At 50.9% G+C, this 26,129-nt stretch overlaps 10 protein-coding genes and 1 pseudogene across 11 annotated transcripts, besides 1 other annotated feature; 8 read left to right on the plus strand and 3 right to left on the minus strand.

Moving 5' to 3' along the window:
• Window positions 1-1,296: 1,296 nt before the first annotated feature.
• On the plus strand, window positions 1,297-2,401 carry NCS54_00492000 (Abhydrolase-3 domain-containing protein; the record flags this gene model as incomplete). Its single annotated transcript, XM_053150440.1, has 2 exons — window positions 1,297-2,192; window positions 2,239-2,401. The coding sequence occupies 2 exons, from the start codon at window positions 1,297-1,299 to the stop codon at window positions 2,399-2,401; spliced, it is 1,059 nt and encodes a 352-aa protein (XP_053006415.1).
• A 786-nt stretch (window positions 2,402-3,187) lies between these two features.
• NCS54_00492100 (MFS domain-containing protein) lies at window positions 3,188-4,964 on the plus strand (the record flags this gene model as incomplete). Its single annotated transcript, XM_053150441.1, has 4 exons — window positions 3,188-3,406; window positions 3,461-3,674; window positions 3,720-4,783; window positions 4,836-4,964. 4 exons carry the CDS (start codon window positions 3,188-3,190, stop codon window positions 4,962-4,964), a joined length of 1,626 nt encoding a protein of 541 aa, XP_053006416.1.
• A 176-nt stretch (window positions 4,965-5,140) lies between these two features.
• NCS54_00492200 lies at window positions 5,141-6,251 on the minus strand (annotated as a pseudogene). Its single transcript has 3 exons — window positions 6,194-6,251; window positions 5,621-6,143; window positions 5,141-5,573 (listed from the first exon to the last, which is right to left on the minus strand).
• Window positions 5,141-6,251: a sequence feature.
• Window positions 6,252-7,378: 1,127 nt separating this feature from the next.
• On the plus strand, window positions 7,379-9,619 carry NCS54_00492300 (Epimerase domain-containing protein; the record flags this gene model as incomplete). The annotated part of the gene is made up of 4 exons (XM_053150442.1): window positions 7,379-7,402; window positions 7,452-7,573; window positions 8,422-9,466; window positions 9,521-9,619. 4 exons carry the CDS (start codon window positions 7,379-7,381, stop codon window positions 9,617-9,619), a joined length of 1,290 nt encoding a protein of 429 aa, XP_053006417.1.
• A 297-nt stretch (window positions 9,620-9,916) lies between these two features.
• NCS54_00492400 (Hypothetical protein) lies at window positions 9,917-11,243 on the minus strand (the record flags this gene model as incomplete). Its single annotated transcript, XM_053150443.1, has 5 exons — window positions 9,917-10,376; window positions 10,444-10,900; window positions 10,952-10,988; window positions 11,039-11,058; window positions 11,117-11,243. The coding sequence occupies 5 exons, from the start codon at window positions 11,241-11,243 to the stop codon at window positions 9,917-9,919; spliced, it is 1,101 nt and encodes a 366-aa protein (XP_053006418.1).
• Window positions 11,244-13,229: 1,986 nt separating this feature from the next.
• On the plus strand, window positions 13,230-14,861 carry NCS54_00492500 (Hypothetical protein; the record flags this gene model as incomplete). The annotated part of the gene is made up of 3 exons (XM_053150444.1): window positions 13,230-13,440; window positions 13,492-14,113; window positions 14,165-14,861. The coding sequence occupies 3 exons, from the start codon at window positions 13,230-13,232 to the stop codon at window positions 14,859-14,861; spliced, it is 1,530 nt and encodes a 509-aa protein (XP_053006419.1).
• A 1,018-nt stretch (window positions 14,862-15,879) lies between these two features.
• Window positions 15,880-17,606, plus strand: NCS54_00492600 (Hypothetical protein; the record flags this gene model as incomplete). The annotated part of the gene is made up of 6 exons (XM_053150445.1): window positions 15,880-15,940; window positions 15,997-16,296; window positions 16,355-16,632; window positions 16,695-16,813; window positions 16,867-17,251; window positions 17,316-17,606. The coding sequence occupies 6 exons, from the start codon at window positions 15,880-15,882 to the stop codon at window positions 17,604-17,606; spliced, it is 1,434 nt and encodes a 477-aa protein (XP_053006420.1).
• Window positions 17,607-18,240: 634 nt separating this feature from the next.
• On the plus strand, window positions 18,241-19,338 carry NCS54_00492700 (Oxidored-FMN domain-containing protein; the record flags this gene model as incomplete). Its single annotated transcript, XM_053150446.1, has 1 exon — window positions 18,241-19,338. One exon carries the CDS (start codon window positions 18,241-18,243, stop codon window positions 19,336-19,338), a length of 1,098 nt encoding a protein of 365 aa, XP_053006421.1.
• A 248-nt stretch (window positions 19,339-19,586) lies between these two features.
• NCS54_00492800 (Hypothetical protein) lies at window positions 19,587-20,506 on the minus strand (the record flags this gene model as incomplete). Its single annotated transcript, XM_053150447.1, has 2 exons — window positions 19,587-20,266; window positions 20,329-20,506. 2 exons carry the CDS (start codon window positions 20,504-20,506, stop codon window positions 19,587-19,589), a joined length of 858 nt encoding a protein of 285 aa, XP_053006422.1.
• Window positions 20,507-20,992: 486 nt separating this feature from the next.
• NCS54_00492900 (Zn(2)-C6 fungal-type domain-containing protein) lies at window positions 20,993-22,298 on the plus strand (the record flags this gene model as incomplete). The annotated part of the gene is made up of 3 exons (XM_053150448.1): window positions 20,993-21,172; window positions 21,233-21,665; window positions 21,712-22,298. The coding sequence occupies exons 1-3, from the start codon at window positions 21,020-21,022 to the stop codon at window positions 22,296-22,298; spliced, it is 1,173 nt and encodes a 390-aa protein (XP_053006423.1). The 5' UTR covers window positions 20,993-21,019.
• Window positions 22,299-23,821: 1,523 nt separating this feature from the next.
• On the plus strand, window positions 23,822-25,451 carry NCS54_00493000 (APH domain-containing protein; the record flags this gene model as incomplete). Its single annotated transcript, XM_053150449.1, has 2 exons — window positions 23,822-24,277; window positions 24,339-25,451. 2 exons carry the CDS (start codon window positions 23,822-23,824, stop codon window positions 25,449-25,451), a joined length of 1,569 nt encoding a protein of 522 aa, XP_053006424.1.
• Window positions 25,452-26,129: the final 678 nt, after the last annotated feature.

The following is a 26,129-nucleotide window of genomic DNA, read 5'->3' on the forward strand; positions in this document are numbered from 1 at the left end:
CGTCTACAACGGAAGCTTCTTCTTCCGATGCAAATAGTACCTGGGGGAGCGCTTATAGCTTGGATTACATGGGATTTACTCCAGCTCTGGCAATGGATGAGATGTGGGGATTTGGGGGAAACTCGGAGCATGATACAATGTCTCCATTTGGACTGGATGTCGGGATGCTGGATATCGATGAAGATTGGAGTTTGTTCCTGCCTTCAACGGGTACCTAATAAAAACGCTTGAGTGCAGTAAGATGGATCATAAACCATTTTCCTAGGCTATCGTAATTTGTTTTCAAGTCGGCCAAGGGTCTTTGGGGGTTTCTATGCAGAGGCTCTTCGGCCTGGTGAGCCTCGCCAGGTTGATGATCTTGCTGAGTGTCGTGAGCGTAGTGAAATTCTGGTCGGGGCATGCTCCTGGCGAACTTCCCTGCCCTATCTTCGACTCCCTTAACGATCTTTTCTACTTTTTCAGCCATTCTCTCTGCTCTCTTAGCGCCCTCCTCTGCCATCCTCTCTGCAGCTCGAGCACCTCGCATCTCCAATACAACCCGTGCATTTTGAAAGATGGGCAGGTATTTGTTTATCAATGAGTGGTGGTTGAACAGGTGGTTGAGAGAAGTAGGAGGAAAACCCAGGATATAAATGATGCCAGCGGCAGGGTTTGCTTGTTTTGCTGAGTCACCTGAGGTTGGTTATTGCTTATTGCATTGAGTTTCGGCGCTGTTATGTGTCAATAACTCTACTCTTTGTTTGGCCCAAGCCCGCTTCTTCATTAGCCTTAACTCGCATAGGCAATTACGTCGTGACGCATCTTGGCTGGAGAGTATTGCCAAAGCCGGCGAGAACTTGGCCATCTTCAAAACCACAACTATATCGGTAGATTTCCTGAGGCTCCTAGACCTTCTCGATTAAATAGGAACGTTCACTATTATCGGCAATGGCGGCATGTCATGGAAGTAGTCGTTTCCCCGTGGTTAACCGAACCTTACCTTAACAACCGAGGATGCCGTTGAGTGACATTTCTCGTGAAGTCCATGTTCCAACGTTGACTCTGTGAATAAAGTCTGATTGCCTAAACTCAGTCTTTATCTTCGTGATTTTGAGATCTGGCCTTTTCGAGTCGATCCTGACCCAGACCTTTATCGCAACTCACCCGAGGTTCCTTGATACCGATGCCGGATGCCGAATCCCCACTCGGAGTATATCAGAGTGTGGGGGTTCCCAAGATCGGTTGAGAGGAAATCAAGCCGTCATCCTCAACTATCTTTGTCATTAATCTCTAGATCTAACTTTTATCGAGTCTGAAATGTGCGACTTTTCCTGTTACAATGGAACCAGCGAGGAATGGCTCGCCCTGGAGCGCACCTTTCCGCCCCCGGCTCATCCGGAGCCGAGTCTCGCTGAGATGAAGAGGCAGGCAAATGAGGAACGAGAAGCCTTGTCGAGAAAAGCGATGAAAGTTTTGGCGCATCAGGTCAAGACATGCGACTATGCCATTCCCTCTCGAGACGGGAGTACTATTGAAGCTCGCAGCTACAGACCCGTCAACGTGCCAGAGGACACGGTGCTCCCACTGTACATGCACCTACAAGGCGGCGGTTTCATGTTTGGCACGCTAGACTCTGAGGATGCGATATGTACACGGATTGCCTGTGGTTCAGAGGTTGTCGTTCTCAATGTCAACTACAGGCACACGCCAGAATTTACGCACCCGACGCAATGGAACGACGCGGAGGATGCTTTCGAGTGGGCGCACGATAACATGGACAAACTCTGCTGCAACCCGAGTAAGGTGGTTCTTGGGGGAATATCAGCTGGCGCTTGGGTTGCCTCGTCATTGACGCTGGACCGGCATCTCAACAGGGAGAAGAACCGTCGCCCGCCTCTTGCTGGACAGGTTCTGATGATTCCCTGCCTGGCGCACCTCGACTGCTACGAGCCGCAGCTGAAAAAGATGAAGCATCATTCCGTTTCGTCTTACAAGGAGAATGAGCTGGCGCCGTTGCTGTCCGTGTCTGAGCTACGATACTTTACCAGCTTTCTCAAAATCGAGAACCCAGACGTCAAGGATGTCAAGCTGAATCCGGGGAATGCGACACCGGCACAGGTCAAGGGTATGCCGCCTACAGTGCTCGGCATAGTTGGATTGGATCCTCTGAGGGATGAGGCCCTCCTGTATGCCAAGATGCTGACAGAAGCTGGGTAGGTTGCTCCATTACCCATTTTAGCCGTCGCTGATCAGATGTAGGGTACCTACCGATGTCAACTTATTCATCGGCTTGCCTCATGGGTTCCGGTCGTACGAAGAAAAGCTGTCAGCCTCAGCTCGCTGGGATAGGGTGATTGAAGAAGGAATCTGCTGGGCCTTGTCGGGACCATCCCCAAGCAACGAGTTTCACGTGAAGACGTAAAAATGTGACTCCGACGATCTTTACGACATGGAGTGAGGAAAAACGGCAGCGTTAGCGTCAAGAGCTGAAAAAGAAGCGTCTGTAAATGGAAACCTTGTTCATGACACCATCTTATTTGCAGCAATATTTTTCCAACAAGGAAGCTGATTTCTATGTTTGGTGCGATTTGCGGCGGTGGGGTTACGTCAAGACGATCCGATCATGCCGAGCTAGATCCAATCAGAGGGGACGTGATTAGAACTGCTGACGGCTTTGGTGTGAATGGCAATTCCGGGGTTTTCTTGCGTGCTTCTTCGCGGCTATTAATTCGGGTAATCCGATGAACCTACGCCAAGTTGGAATGCATGTACGACATTGTACGATGCCATCAAGAACAGGGCATCTCAAGGGCAAGACTTGGACCCCTTGTCCAGACCGTTACACATCCCCCACACTATTGATTCCACACAAGACCGGGCCATTACCAATTCAGCCCGCGGAACTTACGATGCCTTGCCTCTGAAGCGGGCCGCTCCATCCATGACGCATATTCCCCCACGGAACCCCCAGACGCCGGTCAGCAGAGCTAGGCGATACCGGACGGTCGGTCTGAAGATCAAGTGGCACGCGGGTCTCAGGGCAACCCAATCACCCTTGGTGATGTCCTTGTACAGTTGATTGCACCATCAAACCCCGCGTCCTCGCAAGGGGGATCTTTGCTTTCCTTTCCTTTTGCAAAAATTACATGATACCTCTCTCGTGTTTGGTCAAGGGTTTATTTATACGGAGTACCACCCCCCAGTCAATATGCAGGACCGATTAGAAACGGCACGCCTGCTCCCCGACGACAGCAGCATGCCCTCGAACCCCGATACGCTGCAGGGCGAGCGCAAAGCCTACGGCTCGTTCAACGACGACGATGCGAGGAGGGATAGTCTTGCCGAGACCACTGACGATGAGGGAATCATCCCCAAGGACGCGCTGGACCCTGTGTACGAGGCCAAGGCTCGGATACTGAACCGTGCAGTGAGTGCGCTTGCTTCCCCGCCTCGGGGCAGTTTTTGACCGAGATTTGTTCAGATTCAAGATATTGGCATGGGAAGGTATCAGTGGGAATTGTTTGTCGTCATCGGATTTGGATGGGCTAGCGATAATCTGTGGCCCATTGTCACGTCGCTCATCTTTACCCCAATCGCCAATGAGTTCAGCCCAGATCGACCCCCGTACTTGACCCTGGCACAGAACATTGGACTCTTAGCAGGGGCCATGTTCTGGGGTTTCGGCTGTGACATCTGTAAGTTATCTGCCTGTTTGTGTATCAAGTACTGATAACAGCCAGTCGGACGCAGATGGGCATTCAACCTCACCCTCGGCCTCACCGCCGTCTGGGGCCTCGTCGCCGCCAGCGCCCCAAACTTTGCAGCCATCGGCACCTTCGACGCCCTGTGGTCCTTCGGCGTCGGCGGCAACCTCCCCGTGGACTCGGCCATATTTCTCGAGTTCCTCCCCGGGTCGCACCAGTACCTCCTCACCATCCTGTCCATCGACTGGGCCATCGCGCAGGTCATTGGCACGCTGATCGCGTGGCCTCTGCTAGGCAACCTCACGTGTCAGCAGGATGAGACGTGCACAAGACAAAAGAACATGGGGTGGCGATACTTTGTCATCACCGTTGGTGGGCTGACTCTTCTCATGTTTCTTGCTCGGTTCTTGCTTTTCAAGATTTACGAGTCGCCCAAGTATTTGATGAGCAAGGGGCGTGATGAGGAGGCTGTGAGGGTGGTGCACGAGGTTGCCAAGAAGAATGGCAAGACTTCGACGCTGACTTTGGAGGATCTCAAGGCCTGCGAACCTGATGGGTATGTTGCACGGACCGACGCCGGTGCTGCATTAAAGAGGAATCTGGAAAAGGTCAACTTTAGCAACATTCGGGCCTTGTTCATCACCAAGAAGCTCGGCCTCAGCACCAGTCTTATCATGGCCGTCTGGGGTCTCATCGGCCTTGGATATCCGCTCTACAACGCATTTATTCCTTATATCCAGGCCACTCGAGGAGCCGACTTTGGAGACGGCAGCACATATCTCACTTACCGCAACAGTCTAATCATCGCTGTCCTCGGTGTGCCCGGTGCACTTCTTGGAGGGTGGCTCGTTGAGCTGCCTCGCATGGGTCGAAAGGGCACATTGTCGTTGAGCACGATTCTCACGGGTGTGTTCCTCTACTGTTCAACAACATCATCGAGCAGCACGTCTCTACTAGGCTGGCAATGTGCTTTCAATTTCTTCAGCAACATCATGTATGCCGTCTTATACGGATTCACACCCGAACTATTCCCTACACCTCAGAGGGGAACGGGCAATGCGCTGGCAGCAAGCTGCAACAGAGTATTCGGTATTATGGCGGTGAGTACTCTACAAAGCCTGGCTATCGTGTACAATATACTGACAAGTTCAGCCCATCATTGCGATTTTCGCAAACCTCGAGACCTCGGCACCCGTATACACCAGCGGTGCTCTCTTTATCGCTGCGGGACTGCTGGTGCTCATCCTGCCTTTCGAATCCAGGGGAAAGGCTGCACTCTAATGAAGGATTCGGAGATACCCCCAAGCAACTGGGATCATTTCTTTTTGTTTTGTACTAATAGCCGATCACAAGACTGGGCCTGTATCAGAAGAGTAGACCACCACTGCGTTAGGAGACATCAGCAGTGGCTTGTTTTTCTTGAATGTTTCTATCTCGAGGATCAACTGCCTGTTCAGTTATCCTGATTCCTTTTCCTTCTTCTCATCCCTCTCCTTGACAAGATCCGTCTCAAACGACAGCCCAGCCTCCTTTCGTAAAATCCCATACATCGACGAAGAATCAAGCGGTCTCCCCTCAGCCTCGGAGAACTGACTGGCCTCCTTAAGATGCTTAATCGCCACCTCTGCCACTTCTAATCTTGCACCTGCTTGTTCTGCGCAAGTGATGCCGTGGCCAACGTCCTTGAGAGCTAGGTTGAGGTCTGACCAGGGTCGGTCGCCTCGTGCTGGCATGTATGCTCCTGTTGTGAGGCGTTGGGACATTGAGAGGGCGAGGGGGCCGTATTGTTGCTCGATTAAGGCCTCGAGGTTTTTGCTGCCCAGGCCAGACTTTTCTGCTAGGACGTGTGCTTCGGCGACGATTTCCATCATGCCAGCGGTGATGAAGTTGCTATTTGTGTCAGCCTCATACTTCAACAGCTTGAGGGGGGAACCTACCCTGCCGTCTTCATCATGCTAGACTGTCGCACATCCTCACCAACACGGATTACCCCCCTTCCCATAACGCCCTCCAAGTAAGGACTAATAGCTTGCACAGCATCATCAGGACCGGCAACAATCCACAACAGCTTTCCTTGAGCAGCAACTGGACTAGCTCCAAAAACTGGCGAGGCAATAAACTTGGCTCCCTTCTCAGCCAGCCGAGCCTGCGCCTTTGCGGACGAGTCAGGATGGATAGTTGAAGTGTCTGCGACAACCTTTCCGGCTAGTTGGTTGGTCGAAGCTGGGTCAATGATGGCGTCTAGTGTTGATTCGAGGGCAGAGTCGTCGCTCAAGGACATGAACACGATGTCGGAGCTTGCAACGAGTTCTCGAGCTGTTGGCGAGGGTTGACCGCCAAGGCTTTTAAGTGAGTCTCCGCGGGAGATAGTGCGGTTGAAATAGTGAAGATTAGGTGCTCCAAGTGAAACCAGGTGCTTTTGAAGGTTGGTGGCCATGGGCAAGCCCATAGAGCCAAGGCCTAGGTTATTGTCAGTGGAGGAACATTGAAGTCGCAAAAGGATGACCTACCTATCCATCCAATTCTTGGGAATGCCATCGTACAGTTACTCACACTTGCTGATAGGTAACTGTGGTGTAAGTCTCCAGATGCTTGGCTTGACGCATGAGATATATCCTACACATGCTGAGTCAGGCCATCTCGGATGTCTTCCGGTATACCCCGCAACGTCGGATATCAGCCGAGGGGATTCACAGCCTCGACTCTCTTATCTGAAGCCCTGGATATTGGATTTCAAGTTATGCTCGAGTCGAAGAGTAATATTACTTAGAGGCCGTTTCTCAACTCCTGTTACCCAATCATCCTTGTCCCGTTGATGATTCATTCACAACAGAGGATGTGAACCATCGATCCAACCACTGCAACGGTCATGGATTTAGTGACACGTATGTAATTCTTGCTATTAGACCACTGGCCTGTAGCATGGAACTTTATCTCCTGGTGTTTTGAATTACATCTTGTCAAATGCCTCGCTTTCACCTAATTCCTTAATTCGGAGATAGCACTAACACCGTTCTAATATCCGACTGAACTCGTCTCACAGAACAGCAACAAACTTCTTTCAACGTACCCTCAAATCTACAGTATTGGTGCAAGAATGCCGCAATTCAAGTTCGTCGCAGTGCAGTATGGTGATGGGAAACCCTCCAAAGTGGCCAAATCTACCCGAAGCCATGCCATTCGCGCAGGTCTCCAAAAGACGAAACGCCGTTCCAGAAACAAGGCAGTCACGCTGTCTGTTTGTTCTGAAGCAGTCGAAAAAGATGCGCTGCTTGGATTCAAGTTCCTTATGGATCCTGTGTGCTCCAGCTGCGTTGATCCGTTCAATAGTCTCCCAGTTCCTACCAATCTACAAGTCGACCACCTAGTCAAGTACCGTAGGTTCACCATTTACCAATTGAAACTACTGCTAATATCCCTCCCCTGGGCCAACAGTGCTGTTCAAGTTTGACAATAATCTGGGTGCGAATGATCGCACCAAGGCATGGTTTCCCTATGCCCTACGGAGCACTCCAATGATGCACAGCACCCTCGCCATGGCTGCAGCATTGTGGCAAGCAGATTGTCCAGCCTTGGAGAAGTCCATTCAGGTCGAAGGCTTGCGCCAGAAGGGGGAAGCGATGCGAGAGGTTGGGGCTTGCCTTGCACAGGCTGGTTCAATTCACAACCACGAGATCGCATTTATAATATCCACCATGTCGACGCTGGTACTTGTAGAGGTATCCGTATTCATAAAGTCAAGTTTTTCATCCATTGACACAGCCCCAGGTATGCGGTGGGGACTTTGAGACTGCCAAGATGCATCTCAAAGGTGTCCATAATCTCTTCAGCTCACGAGGCGGCCGTGACAGCTTCAAGGATCAGTTTGTCCTCTGCAAGTCGATCAATCTGTAAGCACAAGGACATCCACGTTTCTGGCCCCAACTGACAGGGAGGCCCAGGGCCGATATTCAAGTAGCCACAGCGCTGGGCCAAGAGTTGATATTCCCACTCATGCACACAGATCAACCTGAACTGCCACCAACAATCCTAGAGCATGCTTCTCACCCGTCTTTATATGATTCAGTAGCGGATCAAGATTGCTCGCGGATATTCACTCAGCTTAGGCAGTTGCTTTTTGCAGCCCAGTCATTGACAATCTCAGTCGATAACCAACGGACTCTACTCAACATTGTGGATGAGTCAATGCTGAGACATCTCTACAAAAATTGTGTCCATCTATCCGATAGTGGTAGGCGATCCCGTGCGCTCGTCTTGGCTGCTCAAGTCTTCATGTATGTGGCACTGCGTCAAGTGCCTCCGGGGAGTCCACTCGTTTGCCGGATGTGCAGCAGATTGCAAAGGATGATGGAAGCGGACCAGCCTGGAGGAATCTGGACAGATCACAGAGAAGCAGTGTTGTGGGTAGCGTTTATTGGGATACTAGGGGCAGGACAAGGGTGTCTGGAAGGGCAGTGGTTCCTTGATCTTTTCAAGTCCACCGTACAAGCATCCCAGCACGAGTCTTGTTCCGGAAGTGATGGCATTCTTGGGATATTGTCTACCTTTCCGTGGGACGAAAGTCTGTGTCCGCAATTACTCGCCAGGTTGGAGGATCCTAGCTATCTTGATGAAGCGTAGACTATGATTGGGTGTTCAAGGGGGCACCAAACTCCCACCATCCGAAATAGGAAACATGTTTGAAGTGAGTTCGTCACACTGTATGCCTCATCTAGATAGTCGCTAACCATCATGGCAGGGTGTTGAGCTGGAGATTTGGGTACAAAAGGAGGAAGAAACCCGTCTTTCCCAGTTTCACCAGTACCATTCTTCTACATCATTCTCATAGATACAACGAAAACATGACAGGCGAACTCGTCCTCCTCACAGGGGGCACTGGCTTCCTCGGATATGCCATCCTCGTCGACCTCCTCAAAAGCGGCTACAGAGTCCGCGTCGCAGCTCGTTCACAGTCAAAGGTGTACAAGGTGCTGGCAGCACCCTCTATTTCTGCTCTCGACCTCTCCTCAGATCAGTTGACCTTTGTTATGGTCCCGGATATGACAGCCCCTGGCGCGTACGACAATGCTGTTCAGGGAGTCGACTTGATCATCCATGCTGCGGCACCCCTCCCCTCGGGCGAGTCCTCCAAAGACAAGGCCGAAGATGCCTTAGTTAAAGTCTCAGTCGAAGGAAATCTGGCTATTCTCAAGTCAGCCCACCAAAAGGGCAAGACAGTGAGACGTATCGTCATGACCAGCTCCACGGTGGCCATTGCCCCAGCAGACGTCTATGCCACAGACACCAAGGAACGGGAGATACTACGTGGACCCGAAAACCGTGTCATATTCCCACCACCGCCTTATGACTCTCAGCTTCGGGCGTACTGCGCGAGCAAAGCAGCAGCCCTCAACGCAGCCGAGGTGTTCGTCAGAGACAACGCCACGGGCTTTGACTTGATCTCCATCATGCCATCCTGGATCTTTGGAAAGGATGAGCTCTTCACCAATACTCAGGAAATCCGCACAGATTCGACCAAAGTCCTCATCAACGGCTTGTTGACAGGCAACCAGGGCGTTGCTGCAGTCGGAAACGTTGTTCTCTGTGCAGATGTGGCTCGGGCACACGTCAGGGCGCTGGACAAAGACATCAAAGGCAATCAGTCCTTTATCCTCAGTACTGAGGTGAACTGGGAAGATACCATTCCTGTTGCCAAAAAGCATTTCCCTGAGGCCTTTGCATCTGGTCTCTTTAAGGAGGGAAGTCCGCAGCCGACTCTCCCGATTAGATGGGACTGCAGCAAGGTACGTGTTTTCAGTTTTGTTGGTATTAAATTATTACTTACACAAGCACCGCAGACTCGAGAGGTTCTCGGTATTGAGCTCGCGACGTACGAGGCCATGGTAAAGGAAGTGGTTGGTCAGTATCTGGAACTGGCCGAGAAGGAGAAGAAATAGGATAGCCTGGTTCTTGCGTATGGTATTACCGGGGGGGGACTTGTTCAGTATTGGCTTAGTGCTATCACTCAAGAGATATGGTGGTAGATGGAAAACGCACAGTGCCTATAGTTTCTCATCGATCAGCAAAGAACGAAGCAAGGATTAGAAAACGGATAAATACATAGACACTTGAGGCAGATACATCAATACGCCCATACGTAAAGATGAGAGACACGCTCACAGAGTCAGTGGCAAAATGCCCCCTTGCAGCATTTGTCTATAGTGCTAGCGTCTGAGAGTGCTACCTCCCCTCCCTCATACCCTACCGAATCCTGCAGCACCTCCTGGCCCCTGCTTGGTTATCCCAGCCCCTAGAGCATTTTCAGAGTGATGGGTAATCTCTGTTCTAACCCCAATGCGGCCGTCGGGCGCCACGAGCACTTCCTCGCTGCTATTGTCATCCAGCCGATTATTGATTCGGTTCTCAAACTCGACCTTCGTCGTAGTTGAAGGTGTAGTGCGATCTCGGCTCATTGGGCCAAGAGGCATTGGCTTGAAGCCGGAGAGTTTGTCACTGGACATGCCTGAACTGCCGAGCAGGCGAGGAGCGTATCGTTTCGCAATGGCTTTGTACGAGGGGATGGAGGCGGCGAGGATTCCGATGTTGGTTTCGATGACGGACCAGTACATGGCGCCTGCGATGACCCAGGTTGGATCGTCGGAGCTGAGCATCGGGGGAATGTATGTGATTCGGATAATGGAGGAGACGCAAGCACTGGATAGCATTGATGTTAGCCAATGTCCTTTGAACACCGACAGCAAAGAGGTGCCGGTATACTGACAAAAGTCCCAAGCCCAAAATGATGGCCAGACTGATCTTCTGCCGTCTAGACACCCGGAGCTTGATGATCAGGGGAATCGGTAGCGTGTATGTGAGGACATCCGTCATGATGTTAACAGCTGCATTGGCCAGGTAAAATGCATTGATGTCGACGCATTTCTTGTCTTTGGGAAGAATTGTGACGTCGTATGCTCCGCGGATAGGTGAACACTGGAAGATGCAAGCCAACACATTTGCGCCAGCCTGGCAGCCAACGACGCCGACCATGACAAGGGCAACCTTGCGCAGCTTTGGATCGCCTAGTCGCATGTAGAGGGCCAGGACTGAGATCTTGATGAAGCCCAGGCAAGCGTTGTAGAAGATGGAAGACAACCAGACGATCTGGGAGTAGTCAATCATGTTTTGGGTCCCTCGCTTCTGGACGTCGATGTAGTGGCTACCGAGGCCATGTTGTACGGCTGGGCATGGTTAGGAGAGATGACTGGATTGGAACTTGACGTATTACTTACAAGCAATAGTGCAAGCGATGAACGACCACGATAATAGCTGTCGTTGCGTCAGTGCGGAGTGCGTTCGGGTGACAAGGCTCTCCTTACCACTCCCACGCATATTAAATCTACCCAATATCAATATCGATCGAGATTGAATGGAATGGATAAAAAAGTTGTACTTACAATCATCGGCTCCCAGAGATCTGACGATAAAGGCTCGGGCCCAAATACGCAGGACAATAGCGAAAAAGGATATCACAACAAAGATGATGGCAACCGAATTAACAACAGGGCCTTGACTTTCCGCCATGGCTGCTTGTGGAAGCAGACGAGAAAGAGGATTTCGCTGTTAAGCCTCAATTGTCCCTTGCAGAACTACCGAAGCAGAGTTAAAGAGGGTCGGACGGTTTTTGAGATGTCATGGGGAGGCTATGCAGTTCTATGGAGACGAAAGAACTTGACCTTCTTGACCTGCAGCATGCGAGATCGTCTTTACTCAGACAGGCATGACACTCCCGCCCTTGGCGCCCGTTCAACATCAACCGGCTTCGTCTCCCGTCTCCGACTGATCCACCAAAGAACCGTTAGGTTCTGCTTAACGGCCAAGAAATTACCGTTTCAGCTGAGCCGATCAATGCGGCAATCCTCTACGTAACGCCGACGGGACCTGGGAGGCATGTGAATGAGATTTCAGTTGAAAAGAATTTCATGCTTGTGATCTTCAGGGGAGGACACTGATGCAGTGACTGATGGATTCAGCCAACATGACATGTAACCAACACGACGTATCATGAAGTGGGCATTGCTAGTGGGTCATCAGCGACTCTGTGTTGGTTATTATTCCTCGGTTAAGGTTGGAAGTGTCCAAGATCGCCCCCATGCAGATCAAGGCGAGCAAGATGCTGGTTGCAGGGTGTCGTCGGAAGACCGGTTAGAACCCGCGGCGGGTGGACGAAAAACTCCGACACGTGCCAACACGACGTTGTATCGCCCCAGTGAAATTTCCTTCAGTCCCACACTGGCCGAGAAAGCAATGGACATGTGAGAGTTAGTTTATTCATTAGAAATAGATTGGAAAGTCCAATGGAACAGTTTGTAAAGAAGAGTTAATGCTATCAAAAGAGTCTTCTATTCAGCGTTCATGTAGACCAGATATGGGGACGTGCTTAGGCGGCACATCGGCTGCCCATGTTGCTGAAATCGCAGATCTGCGAAGGAGTAAAAGATCTGCACTTGCCCGGGTTCCATGATTCCTTACAAGGGTACCCTCCAGCCCCCTCGGCTAAAATACGAGACTGGAAGACCTGAGGGCACAGCTACGGGCTGTTGGCAGACCGGCGTTATTTGCCGTATAACGTAACAAAGACATTAACTACAAGGCTCAACCATGCAGTCCAGGGCCCAAGACAGCGGGCAGTCTCCATTAAATCGTTGAGCTTGAACAGCATCTCGGCCTGGCAAGGGTGCTCCCTGGGCAACTGTCGCCACTTGTCAGGTCGACATCGTAGAAAATGGAGATCAGGCAGACAAGGGGCAAGACAAAGAACACTATCTCCGGCCTCAGGAGGACTGACAGTGTTCGTAGAACTCTGAAACGTACGCATGACCGTTCCAGTGCCGAGGTTGGGGTATCTTAGAGTCCGCTAACCTGCATCGTGTTCATGTACAGGCCAGGTTGCATACTTGATTCGCTCCAAGGGCTCTACCATACAACCAAGGTATTTCTTTAGCAAGCGAGCTGAGTTGTGTCGCTACAACTGCGTGCGCAGCATCACAGAGAGACCGTTTTTATTAACGCAGATTATCCTGTGGAGAACTTCACTCTTCGCGACCAACACGCAAGCTTTGAAACAGTTGAAGATCCTTCCTACATGCAAGTCTCTCCACTTTACCGCATACACCAAGTCACTCATGGACCGTTTGAGATCTTGGTCTTCGAGGGATCCATGTACGGTGGGTAATGCCGAGGGTTGTTCCCGGCGCCCCGACGTAGTAGGATCGGCAATCAACGCACAACCCACCATCGCCTACCGTATGAGGAATGCTTTTACTCGTCGACGGGACCAGTTACCTGTTGAAGAGATTCCCCCGCGGCAGTTGCATTAGATCTTCGCTTTGAAAGATGCGAACCCCCGCACTCGACCTGAAGGGGACTGAAGAAGTGGGTGGTTGAGCCCGACCATGCTTATGCCTGTCCCTGCGTCCGAGTTACAAATGATAACCTTCTGCACTTTTAGAGTGGCCCAGCTTACCATTTCCTTTCAAACAATTGGTGCTCTGCAGCTCATCTCTCATCATGGCTGTGCTGAGCATCGCCAACCTCGCTCTCTTGGGCGTTGGTTACGTCGTCTTGAGTTTTGCTTATCAGATTGTCAAGTATCGCTTCTTTCACCCCCTCGCCAAATTCCCCGGCAACTTCTGGGGCAGTGTGACGAGGCTATGGATCACCTATCACAACGTGAAGGCCGATGAATGTGCGACCTTTCAGAAGCTTCACCAACAGCATGGTATGAGGATGTGACAACAACAAGGCGAGCCTTAGCTCATATACTATCCAGGACCCGTTATCAGGATCACACCGACGATGCTGCTCGTGAGTGATGCGACAAAGCTCCCTCTGATATACAGTCGCGGTGCGAGCAAGTCTAAGCACTACATCACGGGAAGTTTTGGAAAGGAGGAGTCTTTGTTCAATATGCAAGATGCCGCCATACATGCAAAGTACCGCAAGATCGCCGCGTCTCCCTACAGCTTCAGCAACATCAAAAAGATGGAGCCATTGATCGACCTCAACATCCAAGCCTGGATGGACAAGCTGCAGGAAAAGTTTGCCTCGACACAAGAGCCGTTCGACTTTGCGCCGTGGGCCGTGTACATGGCGTACGACATTATTTCAGAGGTCGGCTTTGGTGCTCCGTTTGGCTTTGTCAAGGCTGGCAAGGATGTCGAAGGTCTGATTAAGGGATTCCACGATGGCCTTACACCTTTCGGCATCATGGCAAGACTGTACCCTTTTACCAATTGGGTCAAGGGCACGTTTTTGGGCAAGTACATGGTTGCAAGCCCCGAGCAAGATTCAGGTATTGGAACGTTGATGCGATTCCGGGACCGTTTAATCCAGCAGCGGTTCAAGGACATTGAAAACGGCACCACCAGTGGTCGTATTGACCTGCTCCAAACGTGAGTTGACCAAACCTTTCTTTGATACGTGGCTAACTCTTGGGTACGTAGGTTCATCGACGCGAGAGACGAAAAGGGTGAGCCCCTGGACATCAACTACATCAAGGCCGAAATTTTGCTTGTCCTCCTTGCTGGGGCAGACACTACTGGAACCGCATTCCAGGCCATGATGGTGCACATCTTGAGCAACCCTTCCGTGTACGACAAGCTCCTAGCTGAGCTTGATGAGGCAACCCGCACCAACAAACTATCCGACATGCCCCAGTACGAAGAAGTCATAGCCCACTGCCCCTATTACATCGCCTGCGTCAAAGAGAGCATGCGTCTGAACCCCTCAGCGCCAAACATATTTCCTCGTCTTGCGCCAAAGGGAGGTCTAGAACTATACGGCGAGTTTATCCCCGAGGGCACGGAACTAACTTGCAACCCATGGCTTGTGCATCGCGACCCCAACATCTACGGCGATGATGCCCAAGTGTTTAGGCCCGAGAGGTGGCTGGATGAGGAAAAGGCCAAGATCTTCAACAAGTACAGCATGGGATTTGGGTATGGAGCGCGTGTTTGCCTCGGGCAAGATATTGCGCGGATGGAGCTGTACAAGGCACCACTACAGTTCTTCAGGACCTTCAAAGTGGAGCTGGCGGATGAGAAGAAGCCAGGCACATATGTTGTAAAGGGAGGTGTGAGCTATTTCGAGGACATGTACATCAAGATCCAGAGGCGGGGAGAATCAGGTCGGGCGGCTTGAGGGCTATCTAATGCGATGAATCTCGGAGATGAATCTCAGGTGTACTGAATTTCATCTCTGTTTCTAAAGATGAGCTGATCCTGCTTCAGAGCTGAATTATCGCTGAACTTGTGGTCTCTCGCGGACTCGTCGTTCAAGACAATAATAACAATTGCTGAACTCGAGATGAGCTATTAGTACCCCTTCCTCCCCAGCCCTTCATGTGCCACAACATGAATAGAAAAGGGAAGAGATGACGAAAGACAGAGTAGCCTATCTATGCCCTTAGAGATATAAATTTTGTCATGGTCCAGACCATAACTGTCTTGACGAGGCTCTTCTACAGACGCCACTAAAGGCTGTGTTCTGTAGACAGGTGAGGGCGCCGATGTCCGTGAGAGAGGCGTGTTGGCGTCGTATCAAGTGAAAGGCAGGCCGTCGAATGGGGGGTAGGATCCGAGATCAGAGGCACGCCCTACACCAGCACGGCCGCCCGTCTGGCCAGTTTAGACATCGATGACACTGTCACCTGGAACATGCTGGAAAACCCTACTATGAAGGCGGGCGTGCCACTCGAACTACGACTTGGTGCTGTCGTTACGAGTGGGCGACGTTCTGACGCCGGCGGACCGTTATTTCACGCCACGCTGGCTACGACGGTCGAGACGGGGTGGAGACTACAGCTGTTCGGAAAGCCATGGAGCAAGCCATAGCCGCTGGTGATTCAGGATGATGTGATCTTCGTGGACCAGAGTGGCGCGGATTTGCTACTGCGAGGACGAGACTCTTACAATAGATAAATGGTCAATCCTGCTCGGGACCTAAAACCTATGATATACTTTCACGGTTCTCTTCTTTTAGAGCGATATTGAGCTAGCCAGTATAGAATACCATTCTGATTTATAATCCACCGCCCCCATCCACCTCGGAAGCTCCCTCATGAGACAATCCCATCTCAATTCTCAGCGATTACCGACATACTCTAATATTAGTCAATAGCTGCACCTGTCATCCCTTTCACCCCGCTTAATATACACCCATGGCAAGGAAAAGCGGTGCCAACCAGGCATCCCACCATGCACGCAACCAACTTGGTTCAGGTGAGCTGAATCTCCAGCCACAATCGTTCATTGCTTTACTTATGCTAGCTCTGCAGTTGGACAGTTCCGGTTCATTGCTATCCAAAACCCAGATCATGCCAAGGACCGCTCAGTGAGGCGCCTAGCCCGATCCCACGCTGTCGCCCGAGGCATCGAGAAGAAACGAAAGCTCGAACAAAAATCAGGACACAATTTCCGTATAGTCTCTATACCAGATGATGCTGGTCGACCCGCAAAGAAAGCCGAACAGGAAAAAGTCCTGGGCTGGATACCGAGCTCCCTATTAACGCCCCAGGCTAGCCCATTCCAGACACTTACAGCAGAATCACCGAAACTCCAAGCATTGCTCAGCCACCGTAAGATTATTCACAGGCTCCAAAATTACTCAGCATGGGCTTACATGGCACGCCCCAGGCAAATCCCAGAAAGCTACCGAGCCCGTTTTTAGCATTTCAGACGAGCTTGTCCTCCAGAGTCTGGGCTCAACTCTCCGAAAAGGCCTTGATGATGATGCTCTTTTGAATGCCGTCATGCTGACATTCGCATTTGCTGTCAGCTCCGGCAGCATTGATAAAGAGTGCTTGGACTACCAGAGCGATGCTTTGAGTTCCATTCGTCAGAGCATGAGTTCTCCAGAACGAGCTACTTCAGAATCGACACTTGGGGCTATCCTGCTGCTCGCCGGGATAGATGTCTGTACCCCCTTCTTATCAAATATTTCAGGTCCAGCAAGCTGATTTCATAAATGATGCAGGCTCGTCTTGGAATGCCCCGCCAAGTCCAACTTCATATGGGTGCGATCCGTCAGCTCCTTGACGTGTGTCGAACAAAAGGTGTATACTTGAGCGATGGCATCAAACGTGCCATATTCTGGTGAGTATCATGCAGATTTTCTCTATACTTCATTCTAACCATATTCATGATAGGCAGGACTTGAATTCCTCCGTCATGACAGGGTCGAAACGCGTTGTCGATCACACAACCTTTTCCGAACTCCATTGGGCACGGGATCCCTTCTCTCCAAACTTTTTTATCCTACCACCTGGATTTCAATCACTATCTCATGTGTTTGACGAAGAGTTTATTGAGGTGCTCAAGGACGTCCACGCCTTGAAATGCATCCGAGACAATTCTCGTATTGGCAGAGGCGATGTGGTGGGAATGGCACGCATTGATAACCACCAGGCATCCATTCAGTCAAGACTGGCAAGCTTACAAGCCCACTCTCCAATCTCGGAGTGCTGCCGATTAGCAGCATATCTGTGTTCAACCTCGCTGCGCTGCAAAATATGGCCAGCCTCCACCATTCCCGTAAGTCAGCTTCATTATTGCCCACAACTGGTCTGTATCAGGTTGCGCTGACTTGAGATGCCAGTCACACCTTTCATCACAACTACTCTACAAATTGCAAGAAGTCAGTGATGACCCCGTATGGGATGACTTCCCTGATTTTCTCGCTTGGCTCTTGCACATTGGCGGTGGTTTTGCCCTCCCAGGCACAATACGATCTGGTTACTTGGCGTTGCTGCGATCTGAGAACAACACCAGGTTGGGGGGGTTGTATGAATCGTGGCCGGAACTGCTTGAGATCTTGAAGCAGTTCATTTGGTCAGAGATAGCATTCGCATTACCTGTAAAGACATTCTGGGAAGATAGCTCTAGTTAGGCTATTTAAACACGGAATTTCTCTAAAGACGATGGCAATGGAACTCATAGCGTAGTTATGATAAGTCATGGTATCACTGCCAGTATTCCCAAGCTGCCCTTTTCACCTACCGAATCTTCCGGGTACCGAGTACAGATTCAACTCTGTGAACGAACGTTAGCACGTCTGGGACTGGTTAAACGAGTTGACACGTTACGCAAGCTTCTCAAGGAAGCGAGGTCTCAAAAAGAGATGAGGAGCCTACTCGCTTTGTATCATGCTCATGGGTTCTAACTACGCTTACAAATATTCATGGATCTCGACAAGCCTCTTCTCCACAAGCCAAATCTTGACTGGTCAAGTTGTTGAGGCGAACTTCAGGGGATACCCGGTCAGCACTAGCCGCTAACCCTGATTGGAGACATCTCTGTTCCCTTTTAGGAAATATCTCGTCTCCTTGTTGGGAAACATCTCTGCTCCGTCTTAGGAAGCATCTCAACTCCTTCCTAGGAGACATGTTTGTTTGAGCTCGTAGCTTCAAGGATGGCGCAATCATTGAAAACACTTATAAATACTTGGACAGCGTCCATGTCCAGAAATATACCTCTTCATCCTTTCCTCGTCCAGAACAACCAGCATTAAGAAACCTTTCATCATGCCTCAATCACGTCTCTTCAAGCCCCTCAAAGTCGGCGATATAGAAGTCAAGCATCGCATCGGCATGGCGCCTCTCACTCGTCTTCGCGCCACTCACGACCGAGTACCAACTCCTCTGATGAAAGACTACTACGGCCAAAGAGCTGCCGTACCTGGCACCTTGATCATCGCTGAAGGAACCTTCATAGCGGCAAACTGCGGCGGCTTTGTCCACGGACCAGGCATTTGGCGCGAGGACCAAGTTGCTGCTTGGAAAACTATAACCGACGAAGTCCACAGCAAGGGATCCTTCATCTACTGCCAACTTTTCGCCATGGGCCGGGCTGGAGATGCCGAAGTGGCCAAGAAGGAAGGTTTCGCTATCAAGGCACCAAGTGCTATCCCGATAGAACCAGGTGCTGCTGTACCAGAGGCCATGACGATTGAAGAGATCAAACAGACGGTCAAGGACTTTGTCGATGCTGCAAAGAATGCCATTCGTGCTGGATTTGATGGTGTTGAGATCCACGGTGCCAACGGATACCTCCTCGACCAATTCATTCAGGATACCAGCAACCAACGAAACGACGAGTACGGCGGAAGCATCGAGAACAGATCCCGTCTTCTTATCGAAGTCATTGAGGCCGTTGCCTCCGCAATCGGTCCTGGACGCGTTGGGCTCCGTCTGAGTCCCTGGAGTACGTTCCAAGGCATGAGGATGCAAGATCCCATCCCACAATTCACCGACATCATCAAAAAGACCCGCCCGTATGGCATTGCCTATCTCCACGTCGTGGAATCTCGTATATCCGGTAGCGAGGACTCCAACGGGCAAGAAGGACTGGACTTTGCATACAACAACTGGAACGGGCCTCTCCTGGTTGCCGGAGGGTATACGCCAGAGGAGGCGCGGAAATTAGTGGATGAGAAATATCCGGAAAAGGACATCATTGTCATCTTTGGTCGATATTTCCTGTCCAACCCCGACCTTGTATATAGGATCAAGGAGGGTCTGGAGCTCAACCGCTACGACAGAAAGTCCTTTTATGTTTACGGGTCACCGGTAGGCTACTCGGACTATCCCTTCAGCAAGGAGTGGCTTGCAGTTGGACACTGAGCCAAGATTAGCTTGGGCTCGAGACACTTGGTATAGAAAGGGGGTTGTTTAGACATTGATAATTGCATTCTTCATTGTTTACAAAATAATCTTACTTGTTCATTTGCAAATTTGAACAGGCGAATGTCAGGAGCCAATAAGCCGTACTAAACTTGACCCATGCCTCTCGGTTGCTAAAAGAACAGGAGCGCTGATGAAGGGTTAAGAATTTGGTGATAAGCGAGTCTAATCTCCTTCTCAAACCTCATCTATCGCAACTCATCCAGGATGTGGCCATTGGAATCAACCGATGCCTCCTTATCCTTGCCTGCCGATGTAAGACCATCAACATAAGAAACCAGGAAAATAACCATGACCGCGGCCATCAGCAACGCATCGAAAACATACAAGAATACCTCATGAGAGATCAAATATCCATCGTTCCCCTGGATATACTCAATGACACGGAAGATGCTTCGTACCAAGATTAGTCCACTGGTCAGGTAAAGGACATTGAGGTGTCTCTTCCAGGGGATATCGCCGTGAGAAGCTATGGCAGTTGGGTTCTTCCTTATCCGAGAGTGAAAAATTGCGGTTGAGACAACAAAGATACCAAAAATCGCAATTTGCACAAACAGACCGGCAACGATGACCTTCTCGCCGAGATGATACATATCAACGGTGCCGCCGGACGACAAGCCGCCTCCGCTTGCTTGTAGAGTGAAGGACAAGACGTCTCCGGCGACAAAGATCTTTGTAACCCATTTGAGAGGTATGAAAAATAGGTGTTGGGCGTCGAGTGTTCGGATGAGTCGACCGAGGATCATGTAGATTGAGGCAGCGTACAAGGCGGGTGCGACAAGAATGAGGACTGCTTGGGTCACGAAGCCACCAAGGGCCTCCTCGTCATAGTGACCCCAGATCCTTCCTGCGTAGCCAATGGTTTGAACTATTGAAAGAGACCCTATTAGTGGATATAATCCTGATGGCGATGCCATTTACACGACTTACACAAGCCACCGATGGTGAAAGGTATAAAGTAATTAGCTCGGGCTTGGCGAAGCCGTACTGTATGTACGACAGTGAGGATGGCAAACACAATGACACTGTGGATGGCAGCAGGCAGTGATGGAGTGTATCGATAGAGCTCGAAGTCGTTGTCTTTGGCAGAGTCTCTCGGGTTGAGCATGGCAGGCGAGTCTGTCGAGGCTGGCAGGCTGTGATATAGGGAACTGAATGTGTAAAAACTTGATGATGACTCAAGAAGGAGCCATCGCTCTGTCAGGTAGACACGACAATACTTATACCAGTGCCTTTTGCTACAAAATCGATGCCATGGCGACCAACTTATGTCTCTCGTATAGATGCGAGAACGGAAAGATGCGAGTCATCAAATCAGCATCTCAGAAACGACTCCACATCTTTACGCATTCCGCCGAAGAAGCCGCAGCGGCGTATTGAAAAAGGCTGAGCACAGGGGGCATCTCGCGCTTATTATTAGCGCTGATTGCGTTGGTTTTTCAGGGCGTATAGCGTATCATCCACTGTGACACGCAATAATTAGACTCCGACAGGGCTGTGCAATGGCAAATGTCCGAGCTTCCGAACTCGACACATATCTAAACGAGCCTGTCCGAACTCTGTCTTTCAACCATCCATCATTAAGCACTCCAGTCTCGATCCCAATTATAAAATAGGAGATATGGATCACTCGACAACAGTTGGGCCCATCAACTCAAACTCGCCGGCTTCTGAGCCATCTGTCCTTCATGCCTCCCAGAGACAGAGGGCTCCACGACGTGCCCATAGGAAAACCAGAGCAGGCTGCCAGACTTGCAAAAGGAGAAAAGTCAAGGTCCGGAAGGAAGAGCCATAACCCAACACCTCCCTTGAGTTGACAACTAACAAATAGCAGTGCGATGAGCAACGCCCATCATGCGCCAACTGCATCAGGCGAGGCCACGAATGCGAGTTCTTCTCTGAACGGCTGACCCCAAACCACCCAGCATCAATAGCTCCTCTGTCATTCAATATGCTTGATCTCCGGCTCATGCACAACTTTACCAACTCGACATATGCCACTTTTTCCCGCCACCAGACCATCCGTTCTTTCTGGAAAGGGCCACTCGTCTCCATGGCACTGCAATGTGACTATTTGATGTGTGCTCTCCTGGCGACCTCGGCGCTGCATCTCGCCCACAACACACCGGAAGAGAAGGATTTCTATATTTCAACAGCCCTGAGATATCATCGTGCTGCATCGCGCGAGGCCATAGTTCTCCTGGCCGATATCAAGAAGGAATCCGCAGAAGAGTTGTTCATGTTCTCTGTCCTCACCATTGTTGTCGGTTAGTTTCCTTCAAGGGCCTCCACGGATGATGCTGACATTTGCAGCATTAGGTAGCCATCGAGAGATTGCCGAGGGCAGCCCTTTTTTTGTAAATGGCAGCTTTCCCGAATGGCCTTTTCTCATTCAAGGCACCAGGTCTCTCCTTGATTTGCCAGATATAAACCTTCGCGAGGGCAGGCTCAGTCCTTTTCTTGCAGAGAGGATACAGACTTGCCAATGCAAGGAGACAGGCTCCGACGATGCATCTTCATCCATGAAAAAGGCGCTAGGTGACCTCGAAGATCTAATTGCATGGAATACAGACATCGAGGACACGATGAAAATCTACAGAAAAGCAATAGCCTATCTGCGAGACATGTCCAACATGCTTGATACTTCTGATGTGGAGACTTCGGACGTGTTTGGTTGGATCTACGCGGTTGCGGATGATTTCTTGCCCTTGCTTAGAGCGTCGAAGCAAGAGGCCGTAGCAATCTTTGCGTATTTCTGTGTCTTTTTAAAAAGGCTGGAGACGTACTGGTGGATGAGAAACTGGGGCGAGCAACTCCTCCGGAAAGCAGAGAGTGTTCTGGACAGTGAGCACAAGTTGTGGATAGCTTGGCCGATGGAGGAGCTAGGGATGCACAGGTGAGAGTTTGATACCACGGCACGGAGCAAGATGAGCGTGTACTATCAGGAACATGTCCGTATAATCTTTTTGGGTTCAGGTATCTAGAGTCCGTGTTTATTGCTTGGGCAACTACCGCGGGTCTAAGCTCAAGGTGGGTTTTGGAAGACGATAATGAATCGGGACCGTAGCCGACGTTCCCGCCATAATTACCTCTATGCCCATTGGACTGGACTTCTGGGGCATATTCGCGTAGGAAAATGTAGACCAATAACAGGCAAGGTCTGGCTTCGGGTCAAAGGTGCTTTCTGTTCTTGACTCTAAGAGAACTACATCATTATCAAGCTACCAGATCAACTCTATCTACTGAGTTGCCCCTCTTTGTGGCTGGAAGAACCCCACTAGATGACGTAGCTGTCGTTGAGATGGGTTCAGAGAACCAGAATACTGGGAAATGGGAAATGATCCATTGATATAGAAGGCAGGAAGGTAAAAAAAACCATTGGAAGCAAACAAATTCCTGCTTAGATTTTTCCCATTTCTGCCGCATCTTCCAAGCCTGCGCATAAGTGCAAGTCGACGCGACAGTCTGGATTGTCTGACTGCAGGTTGCCACCTTGCTGGGGTTGTGGTCTGATTTGTGTGTGGCGCATACCCTACAGGAAGAAGCCAACCCTTTTCAACTCACCCGATATCGTACCATAGAAAGAAAAAGAACTGTTGAGCCGGGGATAGCCTCATAACCTCTATACTTTGCAACTGATAGAGGTTGCTATGTTGTTGAATTCGGTTGATAAAAGAATGATATATCACATTTTGATCCAATTTGTGTGGGTTGTGGGTTTAGGGTTTGAGGCTCAACGGTTGTCTAGCCTGTAAGAAGCAACAGCGGAACTACATTCAGAGCTTCTAGCAACAGTATAGCTTTGTCAACTTCTCTATTCTTACATACTACATGCGACAGTAATAAACGGACTGTCAATCAATCCTGCACCCCCAAGGATTGTCGCTTGCGAGATTTTATCCTCGTCGTTGGCCCGGACCAACCGTTCTGTCAAGATTACGGATGCATATCTGACCGATGCCGTTGGCCCCGACTCAGGTGAATGATAAGGCTGGTGACATCACTTGATCCGCCAATTACGGTAAGGCAAAGTCAAGAGGGCATGTGATACTGGACGGAGCCAATGGCAACGGACCTCCAAGCCAAGCAAGACACAAGGAACAACACGGGTGCTTCGATGGATCAAATGACCTGAAACAGCGTCAATTATGTATCAGACACTGATTCAAAGCGTCTGCCACGAGGACACTGGGAATGGCGGCACAGAGCGATGGAAGTGGCTGGGGGACATGGCCTGATACGCTTAGTGGCCTGATGACGGGTGCGGATTGACTGATGTGGGGCACGGAGCGGAAAATTGAATGATGCCGATTTAACTTGGGTTCCCATTTCCCGAGGCTTGGTGTCCACGCGACTAAACTCTCTCCCCATCAAGCTTCCCTTTGTGCATGATCTCGGGCTGCGCGAGATCCTATTCGACCCAATGGGGGAAACTCTACCACTGCTGCGAGGGGACATTTCCCTGGAGGAGGCTCTCGAGGAGGATCTTGACATCATCCGCGAACTCGCCTACCCCGAGAAGCGACGAGAATTCTCGCTTCACCTCAACAATGAGCGCGACCAGATTGCCGAGGTCGTGTCCCGACACTTGAACCTGCGACAATCCGACTTTAGCCTTGGAGATGCCAATGAATGGATACATGGCTCCTTCAATGCCTGCATCCCCGTCCATATCGAGGAGGACGCGCGGGGTTCGTCTCTGCCCGCGCAGGCCCTTGTCCGCATCCCCCTCCCCTACAAGGTCGGCGAGGACTTCAACCCGGGCAACGTCGACGAAAAGGTCCGCTCCGAGGCCGCTACATACATCTGGATGCAGAAGAACTGCCCCGACGTACCAATTCCTCGACTTTTCGGCTTCGGCTTCCCCGGAACGCGATCGGTACGCTCCACCTGTCAATTGAGGCCCCCCACGTGCAGTCAATGCTAACCAGATGCCCAAGTTCACCTCGATCGAGACTGCGTCCTTCTACCACCGATTCATGTGGTTGCCTCGCCGCTTCGTCGCTTGGATCTTCGGTCGTGGTGAGCTGAGCCGATACGTTATCAACAACCGCAGCACCCTTCCCGACCTGGGGTACCTCGTCATCGAGCATATCGACAATGGCACTCTTCTGTCGGAGGATTGGGCTGCCGGTCACAGCAATGATGAAAAGAGGGCCAATCTCTTTGGCAACCTCTCCCGCATCATGCTGCGCCTCGCCAAGCTCCCTCTGCCCAAGATTGGTTCTTGGACCATGGACGATAACGGTGAGCTGAAGCTAGCCAACCGACCCCTCACCCCTCTCCTCCACCAGCAAGAGAACGCCGAGATCCCTACCGACATCCCCCGTGACCGCACCTACACCTCCGTTGAGTCCTACTACCTCGACCTCATCGCCTGCCAGGACAACCGTATTCGACACCAGCCCAACTCGGTCCACGACCAAGGTGACGGTGAACAACAGCTGGCGGCCCTCACTGGGCTGAGGGCCCTCCTGCCCAAGTTTGCGGATAGGAAGCACCGCGAGGGACCTTTTGTTCTCTCGCTAACCGACCTGCACCGAAGCAACATCTTTGTCGACGAGGATTGGAACATTACTGGCATTATCGACCTTGAGTGGGCGTGTTCGCGACCCGTTGAGATGGCTGGCCCACCTGTTTGGCTCTCTGGCCGCACCCTCGAGGAGATTACCTTCCACTCGGAGGAGTACGGCAAGTTCCACGAGGAATTTGTTGATGCTCTTGAGAGGGAGGAGCTGGACCAGGGTGAATCGACTGACAATGCTGAGCTGATGCGCGAGAGCTGGGAGACACGCAAGTTCTGGTACTCGCAGGCTCTCGACTCTCCAAACACACTGCTCGCTCTCTTTGTGGATCACATCCAGCCTCGGTTCGCCAAGCTTAGCAGTGCTCAGTGGGACGAGTTTAGCCACATGCTGATGCGATTATGGGACGTGGATAGCCAGGGCTTCATCTCCAACAAGGTTGTTGAGCAGGAGAAGTACCTCGACCACCTGCGCAGGGTGTTTACCGAAAAGCTGGATGAGGATGATGACGACGATGACGAATTCTAGATGGGAGGAAACCTCTTGGATATGTAGGTGGCTGGGCTGCCAAGGTTGAATGAAATCTCTTGTCCAACTTCATATCGACGGTCAAGAGGATGAGACGGAATGGAAACAAAGCTTGAAGCACCTGGTCCAAAGGGCACCAGTGATGGTCTTTTATAGCAAGTAGCATGAACAAATGATAAGATGTTTAACGCTCTTTTGAAAGAAACATTGAGTTGAGTGCGACCATCCGCCATCATCCTTGTAGGTTACACGGCATGTGCATAATTACGAGACTGGATGACCGCCAGTTCATCCGATGCAGGTACTTAACTAGAGCACATGATTGAGCCTCATGTTAATGACATCAAGATCAATTAGGATAGTCAGGTACCAAACTCGGCAATCTTCGAAATCTAGGCACAAACTGCATTCAGCCTTGTGGAGTTGCCGTTATCGCCACTTTGGTATCTTGTGGAGATGACAAGGATATCAAACTGCGCGGATGAGAAATATCATCCTTCAAGGGTGATCTTCCTCTGTAAAACACCGCCCCAGCATAGCCCTGCTCTACAAGGGCACTCATCCATCCATGCCAGGGCCTGTTGGTTGAGGCCTTTGGCCCCCAGCCGAGCTGAGCTGCAGGAGAGGTATTCTCAGCTCCATGATTGGTGGCCTGGTTTTGATATTGTTAGAGCTGCA

This window comes from Fusarium falciforme, chromosome 4, assembly GCF_026873545.1.
Source record: "Fusarium falciforme chromosome 4, complete sequence".
Taxonomy (NCBI): Eukaryota; Fungi; Ascomycota; class Sordariomycetes; order Hypocreales; family Nectriaceae; genus Fusarium; species Fusarium falciforme.